The sequence below is a fragment of the Vigna umbellata genome, chromosome 10 (genome assembly GCF_029865625.1).
Source record: "Vigna umbellata cultivar VRB3 chromosome 10, Vumbellata_1.0, whole genome shotgun sequence".
Classification (NCBI taxonomy): domain Eukaryota; kingdom Viridiplantae; phylum Streptophyta; class Magnoliopsida; order Fabales; family Fabaceae; genus Vigna; species Vigna umbellata.
The window spans coordinates 18,981,580-18,999,460 of record NC_142174.1 but is presented as its reverse complement, the minus strand read 5'-3'; the positions used below and the strand labels follow the sequence as shown (position 1 = coordinate 18,999,460).

At 32.0% G+C, this 17,881-nt stretch overlaps 2 protein-coding genes across 2 annotated transcripts; both read left to right on the top strand.

The window, feature by feature from the left end:
* The first annotated feature begins 4,303 nt into the window (after positions 1-4,303).
* Positions 4,304-6,797, top strand: LOC148192093 (uncharacterized). The gene is made up of 3 exons (XM_088100001.1): positions 4,304-6,019; positions 6,149-6,650; positions 6,748-6,797. The coding sequence occupies exons 1-3, from the start codon at positions 4,304-4,306 to the stop codon at positions 6,795-6,797; spliced, it is 2,268 nt and encodes a 755-aa protein (XP_087956127.1).
* Positions 6,798-6,853: 56 nt separating this feature from the next.
* On the top strand, positions 6,854-7,336 carry LOC148192092 (uncharacterized). The gene has a single exon (XM_088100488.1). The coding sequence runs from the start codon at positions 6,854-6,856 to the stop codon at positions 7,334-7,336; it is 483 nt and encodes a 160-aa protein (XP_087956614.1).
* Positions 7,337-17,881: the final 10,545 nt, after the last annotated feature.

Here is a 17,881-nt window from a genome sequence, read left to right as displayed (position 1 = left end):
TGGACAAACCAAAGCACAAAGAGCCTACAACATCGGCTAAAGGGGAATCAAGGCAATAGAGGTTACCAAAATGGATTTTGGAATGTTCAATTTCAGAGGATGTGTGCTTGTGGCAGGACAAAATGAATTAGAATGTTCGGTTCAGAGGATGTTTGGTTTTGGCAGGAGATACTGCCTCGATTCTGAGTAGCAACCGAGACAGTATAACCGTTTGACATCGCTTCTCAATGAACCGAAACATATAATGTCGTCATAATTACGAAAATGTCATCGCATTATTATACGTTTCGATTTTTGCAAAATCGAAGCATATAACGCATTAAAAAACTTTTTTTTTACTAGTGTAAGAAAGTGAAATGAAGAAATATAAAAGTAATAATATTGATATTATGTTAAATTTATGAACATACAAAATGGAAACGTAGAATTTATTTTAAAATTTACCATAAATTATTTAATATTATCAAAGTTAATGTTTTTATAGTTTGCCAACGGAAATGGGCTTAACTAGAATAAGAGAGCAGCTCGGTGAAACATGTTTGAAACGGAATAACTTCTTTTAGAATTTCATTCAGTGAGAAAAAAAAAAAACAAAAATCATTATTTTTTTCTATTTATATCCTTATTTAGTAATTACTATAAATAAGTAATTACTATAAACAAGGAAAATAAATGCAAAAGAAAGAAAAAAAATAAAAAGAGAAAAAAAGAATAAGACAATAATATATTGACTCGAGAAAGTTTAAATTCCATCAAATAAATATATTTTAATATATAAACAGAGATACTTTATATCCATTAAATTTCTTTAACTGAGGTAATATAATTATAAAAATCTTAAATTAATTAAGGAGAAACTTAAAAGTCCAAAGGAATTAGTGAGTAAGCAACTAGCAGTCACTGTAAGTTCATTGCAAGTTAACTTAGCATCAAGAAGATAATTTTTACATGAAATTTCAATTTAATAAATAATTTTTAGTTTGAACGTTAGAAGTTTAATTTTGTTAAATATGTTTAAAAATATTATTTATAAGAATTTAATTGATTCAATGATTACTGTCTCCCATGAAAATACACGTGATGTAAAAAGAAGTATAATAAATTGCAAGTTGCGAGGATATTGACGTTGAGTGGCAGTAGTGTTAGGCACACTTTGATGTGTGTTTTATTATGAAAAAGAAAGCAAAAATCTGAGAGGTGGGTTTTGTCGTTTTCATTCCTTCGTAGATACAATGGAAACATTGCCAAATGTAACCGTACTATAAAATCATCCCACTTTGTCATGTTCTCAATTTCGTTTCAACAATATTATATTACTATTGGAATCTGACGCCTTCTTCTTCTTCCTAGGCAAATTTCGGAAAACCTAGGTTTCCCAATCCCACTACCCATCTGTTGTTGTAAATTTCTAATATATAAATATCTAAGATATTTTTTATTATTTTCTAATCTGTCTGTTGGCTTTTTTAGTAAAAATACAATTTTTTATTATACTCTATCTCAATACTCTTATATATGATTAATATGTTATTAGTTATTAAATATAACAAGCTTAAATTTATCTTTTTATACTTTTCTATTTATAAAAGCATATCATATGTGCTCATCACAAATTAGGATTTATGGTATATTTTTTTTTCTCTTTTATTTTAACATTATATAAAGTTAGGAATTAAATTATATTTTAATGAAATTTGTTTATTGATTTTATCTATTTTGTCTAGTCTTACGTTCGACTTTGAAAAATATATGTCTTGACATAAAAAATTATATTATAAATCTATATTAATTAAAAATAATAAAATAAATTTATATTATATAAATAATTGTGGATTTCATCTTAAAATTTGATTTTGTAAAACTTAATTATTTAAAATTTAATTTTATAAAATTGAATTAAGCTTGAAGAATAAGTAAAATACATCATTATTTTTTTACTTTCTGTTTATTTATTTTATTTCATATTTTTGAAGAAAAAAATGTTGTTAAGTCTCTCTTATCTCCATTGACGATAAAATATTAGTTTTATAATACTTTTGTATATGAATTTTTATTGTTTCTTGCAAAGAAAAGTTTGTTTTTCATAGTTATATGTTATTCTTTTAAAACTCTTATAGTTCAAAAACTAATTTAAGTGATTTTTTTTCAAATTATTTTATTATATGAAAATTCCTTTTAAGAACATGAAATAAAATACTATCAATTATGTTCTTTTTTTCATGAACAATTTTTAACTATGAATTATTTCTCGTGCACTAGTGCAGAATTGGCCTTTAACGTCACCCAATAGATGTCGGTCCACCAAAACTCCAACGTAAATAATTGACCGGTGGCATAAATGTAAATAATTGAGTATGGAGACGTCCGTTCTGGAGGGGGCCGGACGCCTATAATATTATAGACGTCCGGCTCTCTCTAACGGACGTTCAAAAGGCTGACTGTAAGATCCATGAAAAATAATTATGGTAAATTTTAGTATTTTATTAGTAATAATAATTTTAATGGATAGAAAAATGTAAATTTTGGATATAAAATTATAGTAATTTTAGAAGGAGAGGTGCAAATTTTTGGTAAACTTATTTAGTAAATTTTTTTTTTTAATTGAATAGTAAAAAGTAAATAGTAAATAGTAAAAAGTGAATAGTAAAAATAAATTTTCAGCATTTGGATTCCTTAGCATGGAAGAAAGTAGTAGGTAGAAATTAGGATCAGATTTGGTGAGAAAAGGATTGAAATATTATTTTTAAATAATATTAAAATAATAAATAATATTAAAATATTAATGAATAGTAAATTTTTTTTTTACTATAAATAGCCATGGGAGGGAAGGGTATTTTGCACCAAGAGAAGAGAAATCAAGTGAGAGAAAGTTAGAGAGAAATTTTTAGTTGCAAGAAGGGTAGAGGTTCTGAAAGGTTTCGGAGAAATAAATTCAGAGCAAGAGACGTCTAGAATAGAGGTAGGGGAGCTAACCTTTCTATGTTTTTTTATGATTTAATAGTTCTATGCTTTTATATTATGATTTAGTATTATTTTATTACTATTCATATATTGAAATTCTGTGTGAATATTGTTAATGTTTACTGTATGTTTATCTATGTTGAAATCCGGTATAAATATTATATGCTGTTGTTTTGAATCTGTAAATAAGAAATTTGTTAAAAACTAGTTGAGGAACACTTTGGCTAAGGAAAGACTTGGTACTTAAGTTGTCCATTGTGACGCACCTCTCTTTCCTGGAAGTCTACTCGACAAGTTTTTAACTTAAATCCTATTGAACAGATTGAGTACTGTTAAATTATTATGCAATATATTGAGTTTGTGTGATTTATGCGATGATTGTATTTTATTATATTGCATTTGAATTTATGCATCTGAACATGTTATGAGTATTATGGGGAGATTTTGTAGGGGTATAATGTGAGTTGAGGAATATGAGTATGGCATGAGTCTCGTGGAGAGATTCAGTAATATTATGGTATTTGTGTATATGTTGATGTTGAGGGTCCCGTAGTTGGAGGTTATCCTGATACTCTAATAATCATCTAGTCTCAAGTAGAGAGGGATGAATTATGTGGTGAGAGGAGCAGGAGGTCCTGGTCTATGTGCCGGTTTTGGACATAGTGAGGGGATTAACCTTGTGAATGGTATGAAGTATTTTGGAAGTGTATTTGTAAAAAGAAGTAGAAGTCATTACAAGTGCATAACCTCCCGTGACCGCTCATCAACGTATCATCCGGATGAGTGTCTATTGGGTATTGGGGTGTCTATTGGGTATTGTGAGACGAGTATCTAATAGGAATTGTGGTATGAGGGTGTCGAACATAATTATTATATGATGTTTATATCAAGGTAATTATACATGTTTTATAAATGATTTGTTGCATGTTAGCTCACCCTACTTGTTTGTGTTTGTTTTGTTTGGGTATGTGCGATGATCGTATAATTCGTTATACGGGAGCAGATGAAGGAATGTCGTCTGATCCAGTGCCAATGAAGAGAGAGACAGAAGAATAAGTTAGAAGAATTCGAATTATATTTATGAGTTTATAATTGAAATCTGAGTTTAAAACATGTGTAGACATATATAACTATGAATTTATAAGTGTGAGATTACGGGATATTACCGTAAATGTAATGTTACAATATATAAATTATGAATTATCCAGCGTGAGATATTGGGATGTTACATTAATGGTATCAGAGCGGTTCGTCCTTAAGACGACCTAAGAGTTGTGGATTAATCCTACAAACTCATATTATAAATTATAATAACAATAATTCTCTGTATGAACAGAGAGAAATGGCTCGTAGACAACCCAATCGTGAAACCCCTGAGGTACCTAGCCTTGCAAGGGCTTTAGAATCTATCGCATCCGCTCTTCAACAACAGGGAGCTGCTTTAATGCAACAACACACAACGGCCCTACAACAGTTAGAAGCGGCCAGACTAAATTCTGAAGCAAGCCAAAGACAACATGCGGAAACCTTAAGACAACTAGCCGAGAATGGCACCCGTGTGGAAGCTCAACCTCAGAGAGTTCAGGAATGGACCTTAGAAAATTTTCTGCAACATCGTCCAGCTATTTTTAATGGGAAAACGAGCCCGGACGAGGCTGATCTCTGGATAAGGAACTTGGAAAAGATTTTTGAAGCAAAGAGGTGTCCACCCGAAACTAGGTTGGCATACTCTGAGTATCAGCTATCTGGGGAAGCAGTACACTGGTGGAACAACACAAAGCTGGTATTAGAGGAAAGTGGTGAGATTATAACTTGGGAAATTTTTAAGAGTAAATTTTACGCTGAGTACTTTCCGGACAGTGTGAGACATTTGAAAGAGGTGGAGTTCTTGCAGCTGGTACAAGGCAACAAATCCGTAGCTGAATATGCAGACAGGTTCAAACACTTGGTTCGTTTCTACACCCAACCGTCAAATGAAGAATGGAGGTGCAGGAAATTCAAAAATGGATTGAGAGCAAACATTCAACTAGCTGTGAATCCTTTAGCTATTAAGGAGTTTGCTGCTTTAGTAGAACATGCCAAAGCTGTGGAAAGGTTAATAAGTGAGGTTGAAGTTCAGAAGTTACCAAGGGTAGGAGGACCATCTGGGTCACGAGTTGAACAACATGTAAGGAATCGACCTTATGATAGACCACAACCTCAGAGGAATCCTCATCAGCAACAACACCAACAGAGAATAATCCAATGTTTCGTCTGCGGAGGACCTCATCTGAAAAGCGTCTGTCCACAAGTTAATCTGCGCAACAAATGTTTTCTTTGCGGAGCTGAAGGACATTTTGCTAGAGATTGTCCCTCTAACAGAAGAGGAACAACTCAACCTCAACAACCGCCTCAACAGGGAAGGACTGACAATAGACCACAAGCGACTGGGAGAGTCTATGCCTTAACGGGAGCAGAAGCTGCCAAATCAGGTACTCTCATCATTGGATGTTGTAATATAGCTGGTAAAGACTTGAATGTATTGTTTGATTCTGGAGCGACACACTCCTTTTTGTCTGAAACTCTTATTCAAGAGTTGAACCTACCTGTAAAAGAGCTGCAGTATGATCTTATAGTATCTACACCGGCCTCCAAATTGATAAAAACATCGAGGATGTGTCCTCAATGTCCAATCATTGTAGAAGGACGTAGGTTCAAAGTACATCTTATATCTTTACCTCTACAAGGTTTAGATGTAATCTTAGGAATGGATTGGTTATCTACCAATCGTATCCTTATAGACTGTAACAAGAAGGAGTTGATTTTCTCTGATCCTGAAGAAGCGGAGTTGTTGTCATTACAACAAGTGTTGAAGGAAGTAAAAGATGGATCTCTGTGTTTCATTATCTTGACTCATATGGAATATGAAGTAGATTTCATTAGATGTAGTACTTTGACTATATCTAGCGACTTTCTAACTTTAATCAAAGAAAAACAATTGGTGGATCCTAACCTGAAAGAGATAGCAGAAATGATCAAAACAGAATCAACTAAAGAGTTTAGGTTAGGACTTGATGGAGTATTAAAATTTAGAAGTAGAATATGTGTACCAGACAATGCAGAAATAAAAAGATTAATCCTTGAAGAAGGACACAAGAGTCGTTTTAGCATGCATCCCGGCATGACTAAAATGTATCAAGATCTTAAGGAGTCCTTTTGGTGGCCAAGAATGAAGAAGGAAGTAGCACAGTTTGTAGCAGCTTGTTTGACTTGCCAAAAGGCAAAAGTGGAACACCAAAGGCCTGGAGGAATGCTACAACAATTAAACATACCAGAGTGGAAATGGGATAGCATTGCTATGGATTTTGTTACCCATTTACCACGAACAATGAAGGGTAATGATGCCATCTGGGTCATCATTGATCGATTGACAAAAAGTGCTCACTTCTTGGCAATAAATCTGAGAATGTCAATGACTAAGCTGGCACAATTGTACATAAAGGAAATAGTGAGGTTGCACGGTATACCTTCTAGCATTGTGTCAGACAGAGACCCAAGATTTACTTCTAGATTCTGGCAAACCCTACAGGAAGCTATGGGCAGCAAATTGCGAATGAGTTCCGCATATCATCCCCAAACTGATGGACAATCTGAAAGGACTATCCAGTCATTAGAAGATCTGTTGAGAACTTGTGTATTAGATCATCTTGGTAGTTGGGATGAAATACTTCCTCTTGTGGAATTTACCTATAACAACAGTTTCCAAGCAAGCATAGGTATGGCACCTTATGAGGCTCTGTATGGCAGACGATGTCAAACTCCGTTGTGCTGGTATCAAGATGGTGAATCAGTTTTAATAGGACCTGAGCTACTACAACAAACCACCAACAAAGTAAAATTGATACGGGAAAGAATGAAGGCTTCTCAGAGTAGACAAAAATCGTATGCAGATCAAAGGAGGAGACCGTTAGAGTTTGCGACTGGGGACCATGTTTTTCTGCGAGTAACTTCAACCACGGGTGTTGGAAGAGCACTTCGCTCCAGGAAACTTTCTCCTAAGTTCATTGGTCCATACCAAATTTTGAGACGAATTGGGTCAGTCGCTTACGAGATTGCGCTACCCCCTCAGTTGGCCAATCTTCATTCAGTTTTTCATGTCTCCCAACTAAGAAAGTATGTACCTGACCCTTCCCACATTATAGAAATAGAGGAGATTCAAATCCGAGAGGACCTCTCAGTAGAAGTACAACCTGTTTGTATAGAAGATACTAAAACAAAGGAACTTAGAGGAAAAACGATTAATTTAGTCAGGGTAGTTTGGGATAAAAGGACAGGTGACTCTACATGGGAATTAGAAGAAGATATGAAACAATTATACCCTCAACTATTTTCTTGAAGTATAGAATTTTCGGGGACGAAAATTTTTGTTGTTGGGGAGAATGTAAGATCCATGAAAAATAATTATGGTAAATTTTAGTATTTTATTAGTAATAATAATTTTAATGGATAGAAAAATGTAAATTTTGGATATAAAATTATAGTAATTTTAGAAGGAGAGGTGCAAATTTTTGGTAAACTTATTTAGTAAATTTTTTTTTAATTGAATAGTAAAAAGTAAATAGTAAATAGTAAAAAGTGAATAGTAAAAATAAATTTTCAGCATTTGGATTCCTTAGCATGGAAGAAAGTAGTAGGTAGAAATTAGGATCAGATTTGGTGAGAAAAGGATTGAAATATTATTTTTAAATAATATTAAAATAATAAATAATATTAAAATATTAATGAATAGTAAATTTTTTTTACTATAAATAGCCATGGGAGGGAAGGGTATTTTGCACCAAGAGAAGAGAAATCAAGTGAGAGAAAGTTAGAGAGAAATTTTTAGTTGCAAGAAGGGTAGAGGTTCTGAAAGGTTTCGGAGAAATAAATTCAGAGCAAGAGACGTCTAGAATAGAGGTAGGGGAGCTAACCTTTCTATGTTTTTTTATGATTTAATAGTTCTATGCTTTTATATTATGATTTAGTATTATTTTATTACTATTCATATATTGAAATTCTGTGTGAATATTGTTAATGTTTACTGTATGTTTATCTATGTTGAAATCCGGTATAAATATTATATGCTGTTGTTTTGAATCTGTAAATAAGAAATTTGTTAAAAACTAGTTGAGGAACACTTTGGCTAAGGAAAGACTTGGTACTTAAGTTGTCCATTGTGACGCACCTCTCTTTCCTGGAAGTCTACTCGACAAGTTTTTAACTTAAATCCTATTGAACAGATTGAGTACTGTTAAATTATTATGCAATATATTGAGTTTGTGTGATTTATGCGATGATTGTATTTTATTATATTGCATTTGAATTTATGCATCTGAACATGTTATGAGTATTATGGGGAGATTTTGTAGGGGTATAATGTGAGTTGAGGAATATGAGTATGGCATGAGTCTCGTGGAGAGATTCAGTAATATTATGGTATTTGTGTATATGTTGATGTTGAGGGTCCCGTAGTTGGAGGTTATCCTGATACTCTAATAATCATCTAGTCTCAAGTAGAGAGGGATGAATTATGTGGTGAGAGGAGCAGGAGGTCCTGGTCTATGTGCCGGTTTTGGACATAGTGAGGGGATTAACCTTGTGAATGGTATGAAGTATTTTGGAAGTGTATTTGTAAAAAGAAGTAGAAGTCATTACAAGTGCATAACCTCCCGTGACCGCTCATCAACGTATCATCCGGATGAGTGTCTATTGGGTATTGGGGTGTCTATTGGGTATTGTGAGACGAGTATCTAATAGGAATTGTGGTATGAGGGTGTCGAACATAATTATTATATGATGTTTATATCAAGGTAATTATACATGTTTTATAAATGATTTGTTGCATGTTAGCTCACCCTACTTGTTTGTGTTTGTTTTGTTTGGGTATGTGCGATGATCGTATAATTCGTTATACGGGAGCAGATGAAGGAATGTCGTCTGATCCAGTGCCAATGAAGAGAGAGACAGAAGAATAAGTTAGAAGAATTCGAATTATATTTATGAGTTTATAATTGAAATCTGAGTTTAAAACATGTGTAGACATATACTAACTATGAATTTATAAGTGTGAGATTACGGGATATTACCGTAAATGTAATGTTACAATATATAAATTATGAATTATCCAGCGTGAGATATTGGGATGTTACACTGACGGGGGGTTGAAGAGTTGATTGCTTCAGCCTATTGAACGTTTGTTCTGGAGGGGGACAGACGTATATAATATTGTAGACGTCCGGCCCCCTCCAGAACGGACGTTCAAAAGGCTGACGGGGGGAGTTGAAGAGTTGATTGCTTCAGCCTTTTGAACGTCCGTCCTGGAGGGGGTCAAACGTTTATAATATTATAGACGTTCGGCCCCCTCAAGAACGGACGTTTAAAAGGCGTTTAAAAGAAGGACATATATACCAAAACGCGAACCCACGAGGAGTTACGTGCTTCCGTGAGAGTTCCCTCTGCGCCTTGCATTTCCAGGTTGGTTTTTATCTGTTTTGGACCATTTAATCTTACTTTTATTCCGATTAAATTGTTCAGTGATGAAATATCTTTCATTTGGACCGATTAAAAATTGTTTTCGGTGCGTTTTGGTGTAGTTTGTTTCGTGTTCTTGGGCGGCGTTTTTTGGCCTACGTTTTAGGTTGTGCACTCCTCCATTTCCCTCCATTTTCATTTTGAATCTGCTCTTCAGGTTAGTTTCTTCGTTAATAATTTTTTGATAGCGTTTTGTGTATGCATGTTTTTGACGTGTTATTATAATTTTCATTGAGTGACCCTTAGACGTCTGACAGTGCACAAACAGATGTCCAAACCCCGTAACCCTAAATAACCCGTTCAGCCATATAGACGTCAGTTCCGACACAAACGGACGTCTATATAGACGTCTGTTGTGTCGGAACAGACGTCTATATAGACGTCCGACCTTGCACAACAGACGTTTGGTTTACGTCACCCACAAAGACGTCGGGTGCATGTCGGACGTCAAAAGGCCAAAATAACAGACGTTTAAAGCCCTTTCTGCACTAGTGGTGTGTTTTCCTTCTAATAATTATATTTTTTTCAAAATTGTTAATTAAGATATGATAATATTTATAAATTTTAAGCATATTAATTTCATTTTTTAAAATTATTGATCAAAATCTAACACTTCATATTACTATACGGTTAAACTAAAATAACCTAGTCTCTAGTGAAAAACATGAGATTATTGTTAGATTTCACCTTTACTGATATCAAGTAAAAGAAAGTAATGTTGTTGGATTATTCTTTTTTTTCTTAGACTCGCTAGAATGAATTGAATAATGATGTGAAAGTTTTAGTCACATTTGACACTGTAAAATTATAGAAAATGATATTCTAAAAGTGGTGGTAGTTTAAAAATAATGAGACTCAGTAATTTTAATATTAAATGGTTTATTTATAAAAGTTTTGTTATAAACCAGTTTCACTATTTTAAATGTACCATTTTTCTATAACTCACTTTTCTAGAGTTCTATGTCTTATCTCTACAAATTATAACTTCTCGATCATCTGTTTGAAGAGGAAGTTCTTGTGAGATCATAGATGAGTAATCTTTATTTCTAACTGGTTAGTACTTCGTTTAGAGCAAGTAAATTTCTAACTATTTTTCTTTTCGTTCTCTATTTATGATCATGCTTAGGAAACCTTGACGCATATAAGAATGTATCATTAGTCCTCATTTCTTGGTTCTTTGTTAATTTGTGGTCTTAATGACTCTTTCCTATCACAATTTGGTGATTTGTAGGTGTTTTTAGAGTTGCTTGTGCATGAAACAAAGGGTGTTCGTTCTTAGAGCTTGGTAGCTTCAGTGTAAGGTAAGGGAAGCTAGTGTTTGTTTTTCTATCATGTTATTTGTGTAAATTTAGTGGTTGCATGTATGATAATTTGATTTGAGTGAAATTTTAGGTTTGTAATAATATTCATGTTGTTTAAATGATGATTAATGATTACATGGGGATTGAAATGTTTGATATGTTGTGTTTGTAATGATAATGTTGTTATGATTATGTATAATGAAGCGTATTGATCCTTAATATTGAATTCAAAGTGGTTGGAGTGAAGATTAACCAAATTCTTGAGTTTTAAGGTAAAAAGAGAGGTTTTTGATGGGTGAGTTTGAGAAATAGGGGTTGAGTTGAGAAAACCACTGTCATATGGCTGTTATGAAGTGATTTGAGACTTGTTAAAGGTGTTGGTGGATTGAAATCTATTTTGGTACAAAGGAGTAGTGCTTTGTGGAAGTTTCACGAGATTTTTAGTGTAAAAATGAGGGTTTTGAGTAGTGAGAATTTTATAAGAGGGGTATAAACTGTATTGAGAAGTTCGAGGTCTGTTAATAGATTACTTGTGACTTGTCTAGGCATCTAAATCAGTAAAATCTGGTGTGGAAGAGTTAGTTCTAGAAAAGGGTTATTTCTTAGTTACTTTTAGTACTTTTTGGGGGTTTCAACTATTGGGAAATGAAAGTAGTAAAGATGGAGAAAATTGAGGTGTTAGGGTGTATTCTTTAGTGTATTATGACTTGTCCATGATGTTAGTATGCTGATATAGGTGTTGGAAGAAGTAGAACGGAGTTTGGATAGCTTAGAGGAGTGATTTGGTTTCAAGTGTTCAATTTGAGTTAAAGTGGTGTTTCTAGAGGTATTTCAATGTTTATAAGATCTTAAGAACCATTCAAAGTTTCAATGTTTATAAAGTCTTAAAAGAACCATTCAAAGTTGTGGGATGAGTGTGTGAAGGGATTCAAAAGTGTAGAGTTTTTATGATAGCGCTTGAAAGCTCAAACTGGGCGTTGAGCGTCCATTTCCAGTGGCCAGGGCGCTAAGCACCACTACACCTGCTTTGGGGGTTTTCGGGATTTCAAACATCAGTTTTGGACGTTCTTTAGGTCATTTTGGAGGTTTTGGAACCTTTCGGTGTTGTTGGTGAGGGTTTCATGGCTGTTTTCCTTGCTTAGTGTGAGTATCAAGTTGCTATGAAGAAAATTGTGTTATTGTGTGATTTTTGATGACTTATAAGGGTGTTTCTATTTCTTTAATATATGATCAGTAGTCTCATGTATTGGTATACTATATGAATGTGAAGTAATCTTAATGGTTTCAAAGGTATGGAAGAGAGTTCCAATGAGGAACTTCTAAGAGGTTGTTTCAAGTATTTAAGTATGAATATGGGAAGCTTAGTCTTGGAGTTCATCCTGACATTCTAATGGTCACCTATTCTCAAGTAGAGAGGGGTGAGGCATGTGGTGAGAATAACAAGAGATCCTTGTCTAAGGGTTTTACCTTAGCCTAAGGCAAGTGATAACGGACTAACACTTGTGTGGTAGCTTGGGATGGGCCAGCTGTATAACCACAACAAGTGTACGAACTGTCATACCTTCGATATTCATTCTAATCTGGATAGTCAAATCAAAGTATTGTCATGCATAAGGTGTTTGATTGGTTTTGTGTGATATTTATCATGTGTAGAATGTTTAAAATGTTTAGATATATTATGAATTATTTTTGTATCTAGCTTATCCTTGTTTTTGTCTTTGTTTTTTTCTTTTGCGTGATACCCTTAAATAGTGTAAGCTTAGAAAGGACGTCTTTTTAGTCATTTCAGCGTGAGGTTGAGAGTGAAGCAGTAACATCGATATAATTTTGTTCTCTAAGATCTTCTCCATTGATAGTCTGTAATTTCTTGTAAGTTATCATCTATATAATTTTTTATTTTAATAGTTTTATTCTACTAAAATAAATGTTACCTACCCAATAACACAGTTTTGCTTCAGCATTTGACAATATTTATTTAACAATACTTTCATAATAAATTCCATATATAGATGTAATTATTGATTTTGATCTTCTCCGAATTGAGTAAGTCTCATGAATAAAAAATGGAGCGGTTACCCGAGTTAAAGTGACAATGGAGAATCATATCAGACACTCAATGGAGGATATGTCTGCATCCACCAAATTCTGATCATATACTTAGTGGAAGAAGCATTTTCCTTATAAAACTTAATAACCTCAATGTATATATATATTGCAGAAAAATCCTTCCAGATCAATATAATATATATATATATATATATATATATATATATATATATATATATATATATATATATATATATATATATTATATATTATATATAATTAATGGCAGCTATATATACATTGATAGTGTTGTCTAATCACGATCAATGCCCTTCAATTTATTATAGTTGTAATGAATGGTGGTGAGAAAAAATGTACGAGAGTAGTCAAGAATGCAGTCTGGACTTGCTTCATCTGGAAAAGATTCCAATGTTTACTTCTTTCTATTAATGCAATTTCATGAATATTTAAAAGGGTATCACCATTTGCATCAAACACTTATTTTATGTTCATCTTGAAGGCTTCTTGAACATCATGAATGCACGTGGGACCGTAGCAGTCATGTTAAATAGCCCTAGCTCTCACAGACCACAGCCATCGATCAGTAGAGTGGCCAGTGTTAATTCACTTTCTTTCATTGAACTTCATGGCAGAGAAAACCATGTTTTTAACATCTCTTGTCTTCCTTATTGTTCTCCTGCAACATAACTTTGGTGTGTCAGTGCATGCATCAAGGCTGCAAAACCTTCATCCACCACCAGATCTTCCTAGAGTCTTGTTGAGGAGTCCTCAACCTCCGTCCCTTCGTTCTTGGTATGCCATAAACGATGAAAAGAGTGGTGATGCCTTTCGTCCTACAAGTCCAGGGCATAGCCCTGGTGTGGGACATGAAACTCCACCACCATGACTTAATTCAGGATTATGTCTTTAAATTCAACTTCAAGATAGGGATTGAATGTGCCTTCTTAATTTCTTCCCTCCTTTCTCATTTTTTTTTTTTACTTTGATGAATTATGGATGTTACAGCTTTAAAGTTTGTGATATGTTATTTGGGAGTGCTTTGAATAATGTATGATGTTTCATGTTTTCATTATAGATTTTGTTGGGTTAGATTAGTTTCATGTGTCTAATCCAACTTTAGATCTCATCTTTTTCTTATGATATTTGAATGGTTATTGTAATATATATATATATATATATATATATATATATATATAATAAAAATGAACGTGAGTCTAACCTTTACATTATATATGAATTAAAAATTTGTATATTTATAAAAGAAAAAGATTCAAAAAGGGATTATCTTAGAAGTTTAAATAGAAAGTAATGTTAAATTTTGCGAGTTTAGTTGAAGTTTCACTGTTGTTAAATTCTTTTGAAAAACTCTTTAGATTCTTCTTGTATTTTTTCACTTTAGGTATTTTAATTACTTTCATCAGATTAGTTCACATTTATAATTTTCTTCTCCTAAAACAATTTATTGTCTTATAATATTATATCTATATAGTTGAGAGTTTAGTTCTTCTTGTATTTTTTCACTTTAGGTATTTTAATTACTTTCATCAGATTAGTTCACATTTATAATTTTCTTCTCCTAAAACAATTTATTGTCTTATAATATTATATTGAATATAGTTGAGAGTTTAGTTCATCTATATCGTTACTGAATGAAAAAAAAATTAAAAATTTTCTTATGTTTTTACACTTTATTTCTTTAAATTTTTTTCATCACATCATATCTATTACGTACTTTTATACCATTGGTCTCTTTTCAGTACAAAATAAGAATTCATTTAATGAACTATAACATTTTTCTCATCTTCCTCCATCATACAATTCGATGTTATCGATTTATTTCTTAAAGTAAAAAATGGGATTATAATTTGACATGAAATTGGTCAAAACTATTGACACAACTCGAGAGTATCTAATAATTATCCCAAAATAAAGGGTACTTTTACATTCTCCGTTTTACAGATTAATTTCTTTTTATTGACATTCATAACCATACATAAAAAAAAAATCGATCTAACCACACACTATCACTATCAGACATCCCAAATCGATAAGAAAAGAATAATTTTGTGATAAAAGAAATCTAATGATGGATAAAAAAGATAGTGGGAAAAATTATTTAGAATAACATTTATATAAAATGTTGTGAAGGCGTTGTAGTGGACCACTCCGACTGAGTCATTTGGAAAGGAGATAGCTTCTTAGTCCGAGATTATGATTTTGATATAATATGACAATCCCTTTTTAGATTCATATTTGAATGACTCAACAATAATAAACTAACATATATTTGATCTCTTCGTTTATTTGGTACCCACCAAACAATACTTATGATTCAATTTGGGTCACAAGCCCACACATAGTACAAACGCCACCACCACTTTACTATATTACTTATTCTGCTTTCACAACATTTTTTAATCGAAAAATGTTTTTAACAATTTATTATTAAAAAATTATTTATTAAAAGAAATTGTTAACATAGTTGATTTTAATTATCAGACTCCAAAGTGACATTTTTCGTTTTAGTATTCAATTCTAGCTCACATAAATCCTATCAGACATATAGGATCAAATCGGATGTTTACATTGATTGCTTTCGTTTTTCCTTTCGATCTTTATCTTTTCTGCTATAGTGTTAGTTAATGTGAATATCAAAATCAATTTAATTACTCATGGGATTTTTGGGACATGAATTTTTTAAGTATAATTTAATTTTATAAAATTAATTTATAAGGTTTTGTAAGATAATGTTTGTATTTTGAATATAAAATTAAACATTTATAGATAGATTTATAGTGGTTTGACAATCACATTATAACGTAAATGAATAATAAATATTATTAAAATAATATGATATTAAGTGAATGATACTATGGATTAAATAAATAATAAATATTATAAGAAAAATATGATATTATATAAAGAGGTTGATCTTAAATTTAATTCAATTTTATAGTTTGTAAAATGAGTTTTAAATTTATTTATAATTCTATTTTATCTTTAATAAGTAAATCTATAATAAGTATACGTTGTATACATGTTTCCATACAAATCATTTTTTTATTTTATTAAATTATGATCTACTTTTAAATAAAAAAAAATTGTGGTTTTCTTCCTTAGTATTTACCTATTTTTGCAAATAGGGTCAATTATATACAAATATTTTTAAAAAACTTAACCACGTAAACAACTTTTACTCTTCTTAAATAGAGAAAATATCTTTTGACATTTCATCCACTATTTTAAAAATTACATTTAAGATAATATAGACACTAAAAATTTATATTTGTAAAAAAATGAAGAATAAAATAATAAATATAAGATGAATGGAAAAGTTTCTTAGGAGGTGATCCTAATGAATAAAGGAAAATTTCAGTAATTTTTAAATTCGGGAATAATTGCAAGAAATGACAAATATAAGTTAAATTGTTTAAATGTTTTTTTGGGGATTGGGTATGCATAGTACACTTAAAAGCTTAAATTGAATAAAAATAATAATTTGAAGCCATGCATTTTGGGAGCATTGCACGATCTACAAAACTTCTATAGCCCATGTTGGGCTTGAGAAAAATTGGATGGCTTAACACATTTTTACGTTCAAGACTTAATTGATGTTTAGGGTTAATAAAGCATTAAACTTTGAATGTAATTAAGTTTAAACCTAAATGGAGAACAAAATCTAACTCTTCATCTGATAATAGAAGCTTAATGTGCATTTTAGATATAACAGTTTTTAAGAGAATTTAATATTTACTTTATATGATTATGCAAAAAAAAACAAATCTAGAATGTTTATTTTAATTTAGAAATGGTTGAAGTTATAGGCGTTTATTTTAAGAGTGTTACTCCCTCCGCCATCACATTTTCTCCCTCTCATTTTTTCTAAATTTCAATCTTACCCTTTTTACTTTTACTTTTACCTATTTTACTTTTTATTTTTTAAAATCTTAATCCCCTTTCACTTTCACTCTTTCTCTCATAGGCAAGCCCCCACCCCACTTTCACTTTCTCTCTTTCTTTTCAGTTTTCACATCCATTAACACCATTCTTCATTTCTGCCTTTTCTTCATTCTTTGTTCTCGAAAGCTTAGTTACGTTATATTGTGTATGGTTTGATCACTTTTGACATATTTTTTCAAAAGTAATGTAAAGAAGTTGATAGTTTGAACAACAAATTTCATGTGGTAGGTAGTTCATCAACGTATGTGAATGTGAGGATTTCTGAATGTGGTGTAGATTCAATAAACTAGTTCTAATATTCAAAGTCATAGGATGTGATATATGGTGGTGACGTAAAGAAGGTGAAGGGGACTCGTGACACTATTGGCGAAGAAGGTTGTAGGGATTAATTAGATTATGTATTAACAGATGTGAAAATTGAAAAGAAAAAGAGAAAGTGAAAGTGCGGGTGTGGGGCGGGGGCTTGCCTCTAATAGAAAGAGTGAAAGTGAAAGGGGATTAGGGTTTTAAAAAATAAAAAGTAAAATAGGTAAAGATAAAAGTAAAAAGGGTAAGATTGAAATTTAAAAATAATTGGGGAAGTGGAGGAAGAAGATGGGGTGGTGGAGGAAGTAACACTCTTATTTTAAATATCTAATTTCCAAAAGTGGGTCAGAGCCGGAAAAATAATCAAACCAACCCAAGCCCATGTGTAACGCAGCTGAAAAGGACGAAAATCCTTCTCAATAGTTTATTAACATTTTGGATTGCTTCTCCCTACACCACTACATTGTTCTCCCTACACCTCTCCAATAGCAATTAACTATCTTAGCTGACAAATTTCTAGGCCTAATATAACAATAAACCAATAGTTCTTCAAGACGAAGGAACCAGTCCGACATTAAGAGAAAGAATTTGTGAAATAGTATTTGATCTTTACACCTATCTTTATTTCTAAAAGCACCCCCTTTCCTTATTTTTTCTTATAATTTCTTTTTTTGAAATATTCTTCTTTTTCTCAAACGTGGAATCTCTATTAAAAAAAGAGTTAAATATGTTTTTAT

Coding starts and splice junctions, on each gene's coding strand:
- LOC148192093 (XM_088100001.1), top strand. CDS start 4,304: ATGGCTCGTAGACAACCCAATCGTGAAACCCCTGAGGTACCTAGCCTT. Junction 6,020..6,148: donor TTAGGTTAGGACTTGATGGA/GTATTAAAATTT, acceptor CAAGATCTTAAG/GAGTCCTTTTGGTGGCCAAG. Junction 6,651..6,747: donor TTGTGTATTAGATCATCTTG/GTAGTTGGGATG, acceptor TCTGTATGGCAG/ACGATGTCAAACTCCGTTGT.
- LOC148192092 (XM_088100488.1), top strand. CDS start 6,854: ATGAAGGCTTCTCAGAGTAGACAAAAATCGTATGCAGATCAAAGGAGG.